Below are 14,366 nucleotides of genomic sequence, written 5' to 3'. Positions count from 1 at the left end.
AGACGCCGAGGGACAGCGTTTAAGAGACAGATATAGGGACAATGCGGCGGGTTTCGTCTGTAACGAAAAATCGAGGGCATTATCCGGAGCAACTGCTGGAAGTAAGCTTCCAAAAAATACGACAACCAAAGCATGCACAAACCTATACCTTGCGAGGTGGTCTAGAGTGATTTCGAGAGAGCTTTCTTGTCATGTGGTCTGCTGTGTGACGAGAGTTCCCGTCACTCTTCTGACTATTGCGAAATCGGTTCGGAATGTTCTGACCCGCATAGGAGACGTTCTTTTTTTTTAAATTGCTGACTGCGCGTTTTGTCTCTCGTGTTGCCTAAGAGCACGCATTCTCTGACGCACTCACTCCTGGATGCAAATCTCCATACTGGCGGTGATGCTTATTGCGCGCAGGCTGCCATGCAAGGAAGCCGAGTTTTCAGTAGCACGAGCAGCGGTTGTGCAACTCGGGCTTATATCATCCGATACTCCTGAAACAGTAAACAGCTGGGAAATGGGGCCTGCATGTCCTCCAGCTGCGCGAGCACTCTCTTGCAGCGGCGTTTCAAAAGCTCCCGGGTTGGGGGAAGGGGGGGGGGCGAAATAGGACCAAAGAGCTTTGTAGGAACTTTTTAGCTGCTGAAGGAGGGAAAGGAGTTACGGTGTGGGAGAAGGGTGCGGGCGATATAAGCATGGACCGCACGTTTTCGCTCTACGAACCGAATGCCTCGAAGCAAGAGAAGAGGGGGTCACTCGCACAGAGCTGGAAGCGGGAGTGGGTGAGGGTAATTGCAGACGCTGTAGAGATTCAAGGAGATTGGCGCACTGCTTACGTATGCGCACCATTCAAGTCGAGGTTAACGGCGAGTAGGTAAGAAACAAATAAAATGTAGCACACAGGTGAAGCGCAACTTTAGTGTAGCGGTTAAATAAATACCAAGCAACTGAGGGTGACGTATATAGTTGTCTCTCTTTTCATTTTGTTTAGCGTTGTCTTCTAAATTCAAGAGACCTGCAAACAAGGTATTGCTTTTAACGTAATATTCGCACGTCGAGAGAAGCATTAGTGCCTAGATGATGGCCATACCGATATATACGAGCAGGCAAGCCGAAAGATAGAGAGATGCCATGGTAGATTAAGTAAATCAGTCAGTCAGGCAAGCAAACTTTAGATAGATAGATAGATAGATAGATAGATAGATAGATAGATAGATAGATAGATAGATAGATAGATAGATAGATAGATAGATAGATAGATAGATAGATAGATAGATAGATAGATAGATAGATAGATAGATAGATAGATAGATAGATAGATAGATAGATAGATAGATAGATAGATAGATAGATAGATAGATAGATAGATAGATAGATAGATAGATAGATAGATAGATAGATAGATAGATAGATAGATAGATAGATAGATAGATAGATAGATCCACCGCGCTCCGTTGTGCCGACGCTAAAAACATAAGTAAACACATGACACGTCTGCTTATGTTCGATACTGAGTATATACGCAATATTTATGTAAAAGGGTCCTTACGTCATTGAAGACAGCATCATCTTCCAGATGGTCGCAGACTTTTGTATGGTGAGAGACACCTGAAACAAAAAGAGACACGGCGGGATCAGACAATCTATAACTTGAATATCTAAGCTATGTAGTTTGCAAGAAAAAGTACGCATCACAAAGGCAAATTCTTCAAGGAGAAATGCGAGCAAAAGTGCTAGTATGAAGATGTTTACTATGAGCTAGTTAAGAGAGCGAGGTAGAACAAAGACAAAAATTAAAGGCGGTGAAGAGAAAACAATACGATGAAAAGTAGTTCGTACGTTCCGATGCAGGCACACCTCATTTAAGGCGACTCTGTGATGTCTGCCTGTAGCTTCAAACTTCAGGGCAACACATCCTGTGCAGTCTTGTTACGCCACCGTATCAAACCCTGCTTTGTTTGGCAGGTGATAAGTATCTCAGAAGCACTGCAAGAGACGCTCGAGGGGAGCAATTGGGAGCCTCGATGGCCAAGCTAAACCCACCAGCAGTTACAACATCACCCCCACCACAGTCCTGAGTCCTATAGTATTTTCTTTTAATGCGATTACCATCCTTAGTGTACTTTAAGCAGTTTTTGGCGGCTATGTACCTATTTGTTCTTTATCTACGTGTGTTTGTATTTACGTATAATGTTTTATATCTGTTTTCCTACCAACCTGGGTCATGGGTAGGCCACTATCGAATAGGTAACGCATCGAACTGCTTTGCCGAGACACGGAATACGAAACCAACTATTGGACCCTGATAGGTCACTAGGTAAGTGGCACGGTGCACCTATATGCCGCTACTGAACGACTCTCTTTGGCGCCGAGATGGGTCATTGGGAATGCGACACTGGATATGTGGCGAACCTCCTTGACGCCGACTTGGAGTATTGGGCATGTGACGCTCCACCCCCCCCCCCCCCATATTTGGGCTGCTTTTCAATCGAGCTCTTTGATGCCAATTTGGGTCAGTGGATAGTGCCGAGTACGTTGCCAAGGGGAACATTGGCTCAGCCGATAGGAAAAACCCAGGGCGCATAGGTAACTTGCTGCGGTAAAGTTCCCGTCGCGTCACGTCGCAGAGACGTCTTCCAGACAGTTCTGAATGCATTCACTTGGGCGCGAAGCTGTCAACTGTGAACGCAGACTGTGTCCCCCAAAGCTGGCTAGAATTGGAACAGACCCTGTTAACATTTCACCATCCTGGGGTGTGCAGCCAAAGGCAGGGACGCGCCGGGAATTGCGAGTTGTGTTGAAATCTTGTACACACTGCAAAAGCGAGACTCAAGTTTGCGACGAAGTTTATGCACAGCTAGTCGCCTCTCTGTCATGGCTGCGCTGGTCTGCGAGGGGCAGCCATGCAAAAGAGACGGCGCTTCGAAGTTTGCCATCGACAAGCATTGGAAAAGGCAGACACCAAGCTGACGCGAAATTCGGCGTCAGCGGGCGTACCGACGACGAGACCGGCATGACACGTCGAGTCGTCTTCAGAGAAGACTTCGCACAACTTTGACCGCCATATTCCGCGGGCTATGCATAAAAGCTTGATTCAGAGAGACTCGAAGACACCATGTCATATGGGGGCTCTTTTAATGCGGTATTCTAGCTGGGAATACTGTCACCGCCATGCTGTTCTTACCGCGAAGCATTCTTCCAACATCTCGGCTTCACGTCGCGTATTTTCGCAACCGCGTTCTTTCGTTCGGGATGTTGGCGCCTTCGCTGACGCGAGTCTCCGGCACAAATTCGCACGACAGAAGCTTTGCCGCATACGCATCTGGATGCGTTGAAGCGCAGAGCGAAGCACGTGCTGTCCCTCTAAAAGTATAAACAAGAAGTGTCGAAAGATATTCTAAACTAAACACTCCCCCCGCCTCCTCAAGAGATCGCGCCCACATTCACAAACATTCGCGTCGTACTTTTTTCGTAAGACAACGTTTCCGCGTACCTGCACCGCATAACAATGGCAAGTTTCCTCTAGCGATTAGTTTCGCATTTTCTTGCGTGCTTGCTTTTTTTTTTTTTAGTGCGCTGGAAAGCGAACGAGAGTGCTGTGAAATGCGAAGGTTCTTGTGGGAGTGGCAGCGAGAACACTTGAAGATAGAAATAAAGGGGGGGGGGGGGGGGCATTTCAAGGCAACGGGCTGTCGCCTGAGGCCCAGCTGCTACTCGGTTGAAAATATGCATGCTTATTTAAAAAAGAAAAAGAATGCACCCCTATTTTTTAGAAGCTCCGTGTTTGCGCAGAGAGGAGGACGTCGCCGCGTCGCACCTCATATGCATGCATATGAAGCGTTGGTCTCTCTCAAGATAAAAATAGTAAAATTTCGGGAAAGGTGACCCGATGTGGTTTCTTGGCCTTGAGCTGGTTGGTTCTCTAAAGAACGGCAGTTTATTGCTGGTTAGCCCGCTTCCTCTGACTTTAAAAGAAAAAAAAAATCTGAGGTTCTAGATGCCAAAATTTTGATCCGGTGGAATTGGTGGAAGACTGCGCAGTAGTTTTCAGCCACCTGGAGTGTTGTAATATGTACTTAAGCCCAAGTGCGCGATAATTTTTTTTTCTTCGCCTATCGCTTCCATCGGAACACACCCACGGAATCTGCAACATCGAGCTCGAAAGCGAAACTACATAGCAGCTGGGCTACCGCGGCGTGTTTCATGTAAAGTTGTCACGTGGGTATGCACACGGCGCTCGCCACATCCTCATAAGGAGAAGCTGAAAATATCAACCGAGCCAGGAATACATTAGAGTTTTAGCTTGTTCGCGTAGTTCTTACCGTTTACGGGTTACCGGTATACCAGGAGCCGTCGACGGCAGTGGCAAAGCTGGTAGTGACATGTAGTGACTCCTTGTCCAACTATATACAATGTTTTTGAAACATCTTTTTAAAATTTTGTTTGCGAGAATGCTATCGTCGAAGAAATGTCATACCAGGACTTAATGTTAACAGTTCTGTGCTTGAAGAGAAGTGCTTCTTGGCCTATTTGGTGTTTTGCTGATAGACATGGCCTCGTCGCGGTTTGCGAGCGTAACCTCAACTAGCGTAACCTAAATACCCAAACCTAACCTGACCTACATTAACCTAACCTAATTATGTCGCCACCAACGCTTTACACCTGCAGATAAGCAGAATATGGCAGGTCACCGCAATAGACTGGCTCCGCGTGCCATCTGTTGGAATTGTGCGTCCCCATATGTCACTACCAACGCTGTTGCTACCGCGCACCAATCGGTACCCGCAAATCGGCATCCCGGAAGCAGTGACACGCTTACGGACAAGATAACACTCTCCACCATCTGTATACAGCGCGGGATACGAGCCTACTACCACCGCATGCTATTTATCCCGCAGCTCGCAAAGAAATGCTCAAAAGAAAGTTTTGCTAGTGGTGCGGCACGTTGCTCTACACCTAAGGGGTGTAGAGCAACGTGCCGTGTGGAGCAACACCTAAGATCTCGGAGTCCATAGTATAACGGGGTGTGAGTAGCGCTTCAATCGCTTGACGCCACAGCAATGGTACACATAGACAGGCCTAGGAGAAAGGCGCTAAAATCGCAACTCACCATCGTCACAACGACGTCGCTGATTAACTTTACAGGATGGTTTCTCGACTTTTTAGAGCAATGTTTCCCGCAGGTCAATACATTATTCGTCCTATTGAGCCCAAGTCTTGCGAATGCTATATTGAAACTGCTGCGCCACAGGTTCTATTAGTACGTGTTTTTTTTTAATTTCGTCACGGAAAAGGAGTTGCAAGAAAGAGAGAAATACGGTTCCAGGTGTTGCGACACATACAGGCCTACAGCAAGCCAATGAACGGGGCTAGCGGTGGCTCAAGTTGATTCCGAGAGCCCGCTCGCTTAGAAGCACTCAGCACGTCTTTGTCTTTCTCTTGTCGTTCGTGTACTGCTTTTAAATCGGTGCATCCTCGCAATCGCCACCGATCTATAGGCACGCTAGGCATGCGTTCGCAAATCTCTACAATTTATCTAACCCACTGGCCGGGCCAGACTACCAAAGAAATAAGTACATTGTATACTGCAAGGTATAAAGGGGGCACGTGTTTCTCTCTGCTCGGCGAAACGCAAGGCGCAGTGTTATTGATCCTCCCAAAAAAGGAATCATCGGCTAAACGGCAAGCCCCGGATGATATCATAGGCCGGACATTAACGGCACGCTTGGTGGTCACTCCCAGTCGCTGCTTCTTTCCAGCACCGCTTGTTAGCATATGGTCTGCCTTCACTTCAGGCTTCATTGAACCGAAGCACTTAACAGCAAAGAGTTCACGGGTAATCGGCTTTCTCGGAAGAAACAGGCGAGAATCTCTCGTAGTCAGCTGCCTTTAAACGATCGGCAGTGATTTCTTTCTTTTCTCTGTTCTCTTTCTCCCCCCCCCCCCTTTTTTTTTCTTTGCCCACGTCGTCTTGCGCTGGAGTCTGAGAACTTTTGCCAGTTCCATCGCTAACCTCGAGCCCTGGTGTCTGTACCCACTCGGTACGAATTACGAGGCCCGCGGTCTGTTTGGGCAGCAGTCACACCCAGTTTGCTTACGTTGCGTCAAGAAATTTCGCGTTCCATTGACTACGCGTACACATCGGGCCGCCTAGTTTTTCAATGAACAGCGAGCACTGAGGCATGAACAGCCTGCATTTGATTTCTCTCGCGTTTCTTTCTAACCTTTCCTTTCTCTCTTCCCTTCTCCTTGTGCGATTTAAATATTCCTCTTTCCCCATTTGTTTCATTCGTTCCCCGTTTTTTTTTCTTCGCTTTCTTATTTACTTTCCCTCATCCTTATTTCTTTATTCTCTTTTTCTTTCCTGTTTCTCTCAACCATTCTTCTTCACACTTTCGCTTCCCTTTCTTTCGTTCGTTATTCGTCTAACTTATGTGGTTCTGTTTCCAGTTCCACTTGTTTTCTTCGTGCTTTATTTGTTATTGTTTTGTCATTCTTTCTTAACTTCGCTCTTTCTCTCTCACTTTCATTCGGTCCTTCGTTCGTTTCTTCTTCTCATTTTCTAGTTCGTTACTTCAGTTTACGTTATGTATTTTTGTATTTCAATAATTATTTCGTGTTCTCGTCTCCTTAATTCATAAATTACTTGTCTCTGTCATTCAGTCTCATACTTTTGTTTACTCACTGAACCCTTACAGCAACGTTCACCTCTCTTTCTCCAACTCCGGCCTGTTGCTCACTCTTGGCTGGCTGCCTCGAAACCGCGTTTCCGTTTTGAGTGATGAATTTACTACGACCAACATTCACGATCGAACAGTGAACAATGCGCTTAAAACGACACTATAAGTATAGGTGAATATTTTAGAGGGCCCGTCATCACGTCTGGCCATTTTGAGTTGACATGCGCAGAGCATAGATTGCACAACAACAATCGTGTCAGCAAAGTAGTATAGCACAACGGTAAGACCTGAAATTTCAAACTGAACGCCGTTTTTCTTTCTCCTCGCGGCCACCGCGCTCCAAGCCGGACGGTGACGTAATCGCACCCCTGCGCTACGTAATCGTGCCCGCAGTGTGACGTCGCTCGTGGTGACACCTGACTTCGATAATTGGTCGAGACATCTGTTATCTGTGCGATCTGTTGCTTGAATTGAATTGAAGTTTAGAAAAATAATAAAACACACAAACGGAATGTCAGCGTGTTTTTTGTTTTACTTCCCACCGAAGCAAGAGAGATGTAATTCCGCTTCGTCTGCTTGTCCCCACGATCGTGCGGTCACGCGCGCAGGTACTCAAACTATGCCATTTTCTGCCGTATTCCAACGGCCGTGATCATGTTCTGCGATCCGCTTGTTCTGCCTCAGTAATCGCGTAGCACTGAATTATACCGCTATCATGTTTCCTTGCGCACAGTGCGCAAAGTCGTGCGCCGCGCGAACGAGGCAACAGCTCGCGCGCGACGCCGTCGGCGGAAGTGCGTTGCGCCGAAAAAAAGAAAGCCAGGAGCAAAAAAAAAAAAATATGAAGGTGGGGCCTGTGACGTATGCGTCACGCGATCCTCGAGGTTCGGTATGGAAGAACACTGGGAAAGAATTTCGCTTGCGTAGGCTAGACAGGGCGAGTGGAGAGAGCGTCTTGCGTGGCAGTGGAGCCTGCCTGCTGAAATCATGGATTCACGGCACTGAAATATTTCTATCTTGGCCATTAATAAGCCGATTTGAAAAATTTTGGCGGCAGAACGCTCCCTAGAGGACGCGTAACGACTTACATTGTATAACCAAAATTTGCTATGGGGCCTGGTGAGGGGCCCTTTAAGTCGATATATCAACAGGCAAGGCTTCTGTAGTAAATAATTCGTCCTTCGTAGCGGGAACAACGCTTTCACGAGCGACAAAATTACGAAAAATGGCAATTACGAGTGGCGCCACCTACGTCGGGCTATGGTACCTCTCGCATGACGTCATCACCGGCTGATTCAGGAGGTGGCAAAGTGAGAAAGAGGTCGCGTGAGGAAGATTACGTCGAACTCGTCCCTTTCGGTGCGGGCAAATTTCAAATCAGATGAAATAAATTCCGGACGGATGGACGGAAAAATACTTTAATGGGAAAAGGACCTGCGAGGTTGACATCCCGGGCTCAGGCCACCTGGGCATTATGTGCGGTGAGGCATAGCCTTTCCACCGCTGCCCAGGCACGTCCCATAATTGGTGGTGTAGATCCGAGCTAGTCAGAGCACTTAGCCATCGCTCCTCGTGAAGGTCCGGTTCCATCTTGTCCTCTACATATACTGATCTGATCTGTGTGCACTTGCATAAGATGTGTGCCATGTCCGCGTGTTCGTGTTTGCGGAGCTTGCAGATCGCGTCTGGGTATTGTGTTGAATTTATTCTGTTTAAGTGTACTGGGGTTTCGGAACGTTCTGGTTTGCAACCTTCTCCAATCGGTTTCTTGACACCTGTCGAGTTGTTTGTGGGGTTGTGGGTATGCTTCTCTTTGTTTCGTGTAGTGTGTCAGTATGTCGTGATACGTGACCAGTGTGCCCCTGTCGTCTTTTATCGCTTATTCGTCGTCGTCGGCTCCTTAATTTTCTCCATCCCCTCCACCGCAGTCCTTGCCCCTTGCCCGGGGGTTGCGGGGTGTTGGGCTGTCACTGTCCGAGCCTCGGTGGGTTAGTTTCCGCGTGGCTCGCTGGGCCTTCTCGTTGAGGTTGGCAGGGGCATTCATGGTTACTTCTCCCATATATGCCGGGATCTATTTGAGGTATTTGAGTGTAATTTTGCCGTTCTTAAAGTATTCTGCTCTGCGGTTCAGGATTTTGGCTGCCTCGGTGGAGACCCAGCCCTTTGTGAAGTTCCTAATAGCCGTCTTGGAGTCGCCGATTATTGTTCTGTATTGTTGCCGACCGTTGATTACAGCCAATGCCATTGCCGTTTCTTCCGCTGCCTCCGACGATCGGGTCCTTACGGAGCCCGCAGTCACGGTCTTTCCTTTCGTGCATACGACCGCCATTGCGAAGAGGGAGTTACCTTTGTCAGCGCCTACACCACCATTGTCCCGGTTTCGGGGGTACCGCGCGGCGTCTACGAAGAGCACCCCCTCCCACGGGCCGTGGATGAATGAATGAATGAATGAATGAATGAATGAATGAATGGACGGACGGACAGATGGACGGACGGACGGACGGACGGATGGAATGGATGGATGGATGGATGGATGGGTGGACGGATGGATGGATGTTATGAGCGTCCCCTTTGGAACGGGGCGGTGGATTGCGCCACCAAGCTCTTGCTATTGTACTTCCTAATGTCTTACCTAGGTTAAAGAAGAAAAGAAAAACACTATGTACTTCCAAAACCAAATTTTTTTATCCCCTATTGCGAACTGTGCTTTTGTACGCCTCCGTTTTTTGTCGTTTCCCTACTTTTCTTCCACCAATCTTCCAATCGCCTCTTACTAATCTCTATTGTGGACATGTTTACTTTCGCCCTGCTCTTGCTGCGCCCAACGGCTTCAAGGAGGCCAGTGGTGCCTAAATCGATTGCTGGGCAGGCGTCTTCACATTCCAACAAACCAAGCTCCATCGTTTCCCTAGCTTCACCGCAGTAAGCACATGCTTCTTCTTCCTTCTCATATCTCGCTTATAGGTGCGTGTTATAGCATCCTAGCGCCATCTGTTAAGCTTCATGCAAACTATAGGTTCGCACAACCACAGTCCAGTTTAAGCCAAGCCAAAACAGTCCAGGTTTGCGCTATTTTGTGAAGTTTGTGACTTGCATCGGAGTAGCTAACCTCGCCTTTGTTTTTTTTTTGTTTTTTTTTTTCGTGTCACGTCGCCATGGTACGAAGCTACATGGCTGGTTTGAAGTTGAAAGCTAACGAAAGTGGCAATGCAGGCAGTTGGGACGCGGCTGGCGGTCAGCGACGTTAGCGATAACATCGACGCGAATTAGGCCGGTGCAGAGTCAGTTTATTTATTCGTTCATTGACTCTACATTCAGCTAGTGCCTGCAAGTAAAGGGCCTTTGCAATCATTGCTTGCGTAGTACATGTGCTCTTAGTACAGAGGTACGTGCGGTTCGTGAGTACCGTTTTGTTTCAAATTTACAGTGGCTACCGTGAGAACTCCTATTTACAAGCCACTTCATTTTTATTTTTAGCAATTAGATCGTTATCTCGCAATTTTTTTTACTGCATAATGGTTGCAACCTGGAACTTCGCGTCAATATTCAGCAAAAGAAAATGAAGTGCCAGCATTATGCAAGTAAATGAAGCATTCTTGCTTGGACGCGTTTCAAATGAAAAGCGCACGCGTTTTATTTTTTGCGCCTAATGCATTATTTTTTCTGTCATCGGCTATTCGTAATACATTTTGTTTCCGAAAGGGAAAATATAAAACGTGGTATATAAGAAAGAATGAACCATCCAAGTGTACCTCAGGCTGACTTGCAGACGTTTTACATAATTTATATTTATATAGATTATACGGTTAGTAGTCAAATGGACATACGGAAAACATACAAATACGATTAAAATAATTACCTTAGGCTATTTTATTTCCGCAGGGCCTGACGCGCTATTTCACATAAGAGAAAGTTACAGTTGGCAGAATAACAATGCCCATGCGGAAGTTTAACCTCACAAAATCGAAACACTGCTCCACGGGAAGAAAAATTACAGTTAATAATAATAACCGTTCTAACAACCGAAAAAATGCGGTTAGTGGAAATAATCGTGAATTAAACGATTAGTAATAAAACGCAAGACGGTTAGTAGACCCACAGTGTTAGCATAATGACCTCACACAATTTTAAGCCTACAGAGCGCACTCGTTATTCTATGCGAAGATAAAATACGGTTAGCAGAATTAACCATTCTACAAACCGAAAAATATGTTACAAGAGTTGACCATACTATGTACCGCCCGTAATGAAAGGAAAACCATTTAGTAGACGAATACGGTTAGTATGATTAACACATGCAATTTTGCCCCACACAAAGGCCAAATACCAATTCGCACGAAAGAAAAACTGGAACTACTCACCTCTCTCTCCGACGACGGAGGGCACATGCGTACCGAAAAAAAAAATCCGTGAAATGTTCTTGGAATCAAACCGTACTCAGCATAACAACGATAATAACCATTAGTAGTTGGTTCTCTTAATTATGCATGACTTAAATTTCAGCATATCAAAACGGCTGCTATATGATCCCAGCGTTTGCTCCCCCCCTCTTAAGCACTCTGAGGCAACAATATCACCATAATAAAAAAATTACGTTTGTCGTTGCGGAAGTAACGTATTGTTTATCCAGAACAATTCGCAGAAGGTACAGAATTTTACATGAACAATGAATCCTGATTGACAATAGTCTGTTTATTTCGTAGTTTATGACATATTAACGTGCACAACTGGGACAATAGGCTAAATTAGAGCCGGCTGTCACGTGGCGCAGTTTTATCAGCGTTGCGCCCGACGGCCGAAATTAAATATAATATAAAAAAGAATGCTACATCCTGCAAATACGCCCGTTGTATATATGCGCACGCGCGTTTGTGTGTGTGTGTGTGTGTGTGTGTGTGTGTGTGTGTGTGTGTGTGTGTGTGTGTGTGTGTGTGTGTGTGTGTGTGTGTGTGTGTGTGTGTTTGTGTGTGTGTGTGTAATTTCCATAGAGAGCCCACATGCACATGCACTGCGGGCACACCGTTTCCAATTGCCGCCGCTTGGGGCCTGCACTTTGGTAATTAGTAATATCTTGATGAGGGATAATTGGTTGGTTAGATAATTGATAATAACTGGTGACAGTCAGCACTTGTATGTGGCATTTGTTTTTTCGTGTCCTTGTTTTATTTGCGCAGTTCAACCTCAGTTCTGAACTTTGTGGTTCAGCCGCAGGGACGTACGCGTCACTATCCAACTTCTTTTTAAAGCGAAAGCTTTACTGGCCGCGAACTTGGGATTTCGCCGTGGACGTGCTCCGAGGAGGCACACGACGTCACACCGCGTTCCTCGTCGTTGCGCTCACCTCCGCTCGCTTCGCCAGCTGTGTCGCATGCCTGATAACGTGTCGGAGGATTGAAAAGGAGAGCTCGCGTGCGCCGCAACCACAGTTGAGGCGGCAGTATAGACGGCGACAATTTTTATAAGTAGGAGGAGGCCTGGAATCGACATTGGAACGAGATGAAGAGGAAGCGAATCGCCCAGGAAAACCGACGAACAGCGCGCCGAACGACTGGTTAAACGCCGCAACATAGCAAGGCTAACCATGCCTTAGCCTTCGCTACGTATATCCTGGAATAACCGAGCTAAGCCACTGTCCATTTTTTTTTATGGACTCGAACCGAATGCTCTGTTAAAGTTCAATCTTTTATGTTTTTTGCACTTTTAAATTAGTGGTATTTCATTCTATCTGGCTTTATTGTTCTTTGTCAACAGGTAACATCGCGTTCTACATCACTAAGTCCTAAGATATTCTGAAATATCGTCTTCATTACAAATTCGCATGGCCCATCCATTTATTGGCCAATACCAGGTAGTGGGTAGGCGCCATAATACAGGAAGCAAGCAAGTAAGCCAGTATCTCAGTTTAAGTTAATTTTTGTTTATTTAGTTGATGAATAGGTACTCATAAAATCGGTGTTATCAGTTAATTTCCAAATGATTTGTTCTAAATATTCGCGTTTAACTCTTTTGGTATGTAGTTGGGTGTTAGCTTCAATCTATCCAGTGTGGCCAAGCCCCCTCACGGGTACGAGCAATGTTTTGAGGCAACAACAACAACAACAACAACAATTTATCCGATGATCTACATATGTCCGAGAGGGCGAGATAGACACCGGACCAGGGTGCTGTTTGCCGACTTCGTCAAGGGCTTCACAATGGGTCTGTTACTGTCCATCGCGCGGTACTGCGAATCTCTACCCGTCGCCTTCATCGCTGGCGTCATCTGTGGCATTTTTCTGTCCTTCTTTGCGGATATTTGGTCGCTCGTATGGCAGAGGTTGTTAGTGCTGCTGGGTAAACTGCTGCCCAAAGACATTGCCTTGGCCCTGTGCGGCGACTACGACACGCAGAAATGCTTCTTCGTCAGCATCAGTCTCAACGCCAACCGACACTTCTTCAGGAATGACCTTCCCGACCCCACCTTCCTCGTGGAGCACAGTCAAGGGCGAGTGGACATCACTCCCGAAGTTGTTTGGTGAAACGACTGCTTCACCACACAGGCGAACACGCTCCACGGTAAAGTGTGTCCAAATCTGCAACCCACGCGTGTCAAAAGTGCCATAATCTGGCGCGAGCAGGACACCCAAGTCCAGTTATCCGTATACTTCTTGCTTCCTGAATTTCTAGATTCACCAGAATTTCGCAGAATTGTGGATTTCTAAATTCACGACTGAGATTTTTTTGTTTGTGTGGTGTTGAAACATGTGCTCATACAGCGTTACGACTACAGGTTTGCGGTCCCTTGCCTCCCCCCTCCCCCCGACAAAAAAAAAAAGAAATTATGGAAGAAGCTCCTGCGGAAGGGTAGCGGTGCCCATATTTGTGAATCCGAACTTAGAAATTACAGCTGATCGTCCTTGTCACTTTTGTGTGGTGACAATTTTGTTGCTGGTGTTAAAAACTTGACTTTCGGACTTATTTCCGCCATCAGCGAAACAGCATTTCCTAAGCAGATATAAACAAAAATGAGGTATTGATCGGATGTTCTCGTTCTTTATCATGGAAATGTGTCTTACAATCGCCTTTAAGATGTGTTGTATTTGTTCAGAAAACATGTATCGTACGTCGACAATGCATTCCGGTATTGCGTGTGAATAGCCAAAGCGCCCACCTGCTGACAGACTATAAGCGTGGCAACCTCACATAGGCTGGGCGGCGTTCATTTGCCGTTTTCTTTTTCTCTTTCTTTTTTGCTGTTTTAATGGAGCGTGATTTGAAGCGCGCATTTGTCTTTTGCTCACTTGTTCGAGAAGTACATTTGCTGAGGTCGCGCGAGCGGGCGCGCGAAGAAAAGTGAAGTCGAAACAAATAGTCAGCGCTAAATAAGGAGACGTCGCGAACGCGAATGCGCAGAAAGGCCACTACAGAAGGTGCAACGCTGCTCTCTAAATCTGCGAAGTACGAGCACGCGCACTCACGCAGAGCCTACGTATTCTTCGCATACGTAAACCAGTAGCCACACACGACCTCTCCACCACTCTAGCCTCAATCGATCCCGCTTTTGGGCGCGACGTTTTCCCTAATGACTACGACGAACGTTGCTCCCGGAGCAGCGGCCCCGGTTTGTTTACCTCTGCCACGAAACAGGACGGGACGGCGGTGACATTCGCCAGGCCCAGACCGTGCCGGTCAGTGTAATGCACGCGCTCAGAGATCGGTCGA

General features: G+C 46.7%; 1 protein-coding gene across 1 annotated transcript in view; it reads right to left on the bottom strand.

Annotated features, from left to right (window-relative positions):
• The window catches only part of mfr (ferlin family C2 domain-containing myoferlin misfire), a 383,091-nt gene that overhangs the window by 125,018 nt on the left and 243,707 nt on the right, over positions 1-14,366 (bottom strand). The window contains exon 2 of the mRNA XM_075669201.1: positions 1,535-1,593. Within this exon, the coding sequence (XP_075525316.1) occupies positions 1,535-1,593 (59 nt within the window). The remainder of the gene's footprint in view (positions 1-1,534; positions 1,594-14,366) is intronic.

The sequence above is a fragment of the Dermacentor variabilis genome, chromosome 9 (genome assembly GCF_050947875.1).
Source record: "Dermacentor variabilis isolate Ectoservices chromosome 9, ASM5094787v1, whole genome shotgun sequence".
Classification (NCBI taxonomy): domain Eukaryota; kingdom Metazoa; phylum Arthropoda; class Arachnida; order Ixodida; family Ixodidae; genus Dermacentor; species Dermacentor variabilis.
Note: the sequence above shows the minus strand (reverse complement) of the source record. Positions and strands in the feature narration are given on the sequence as shown.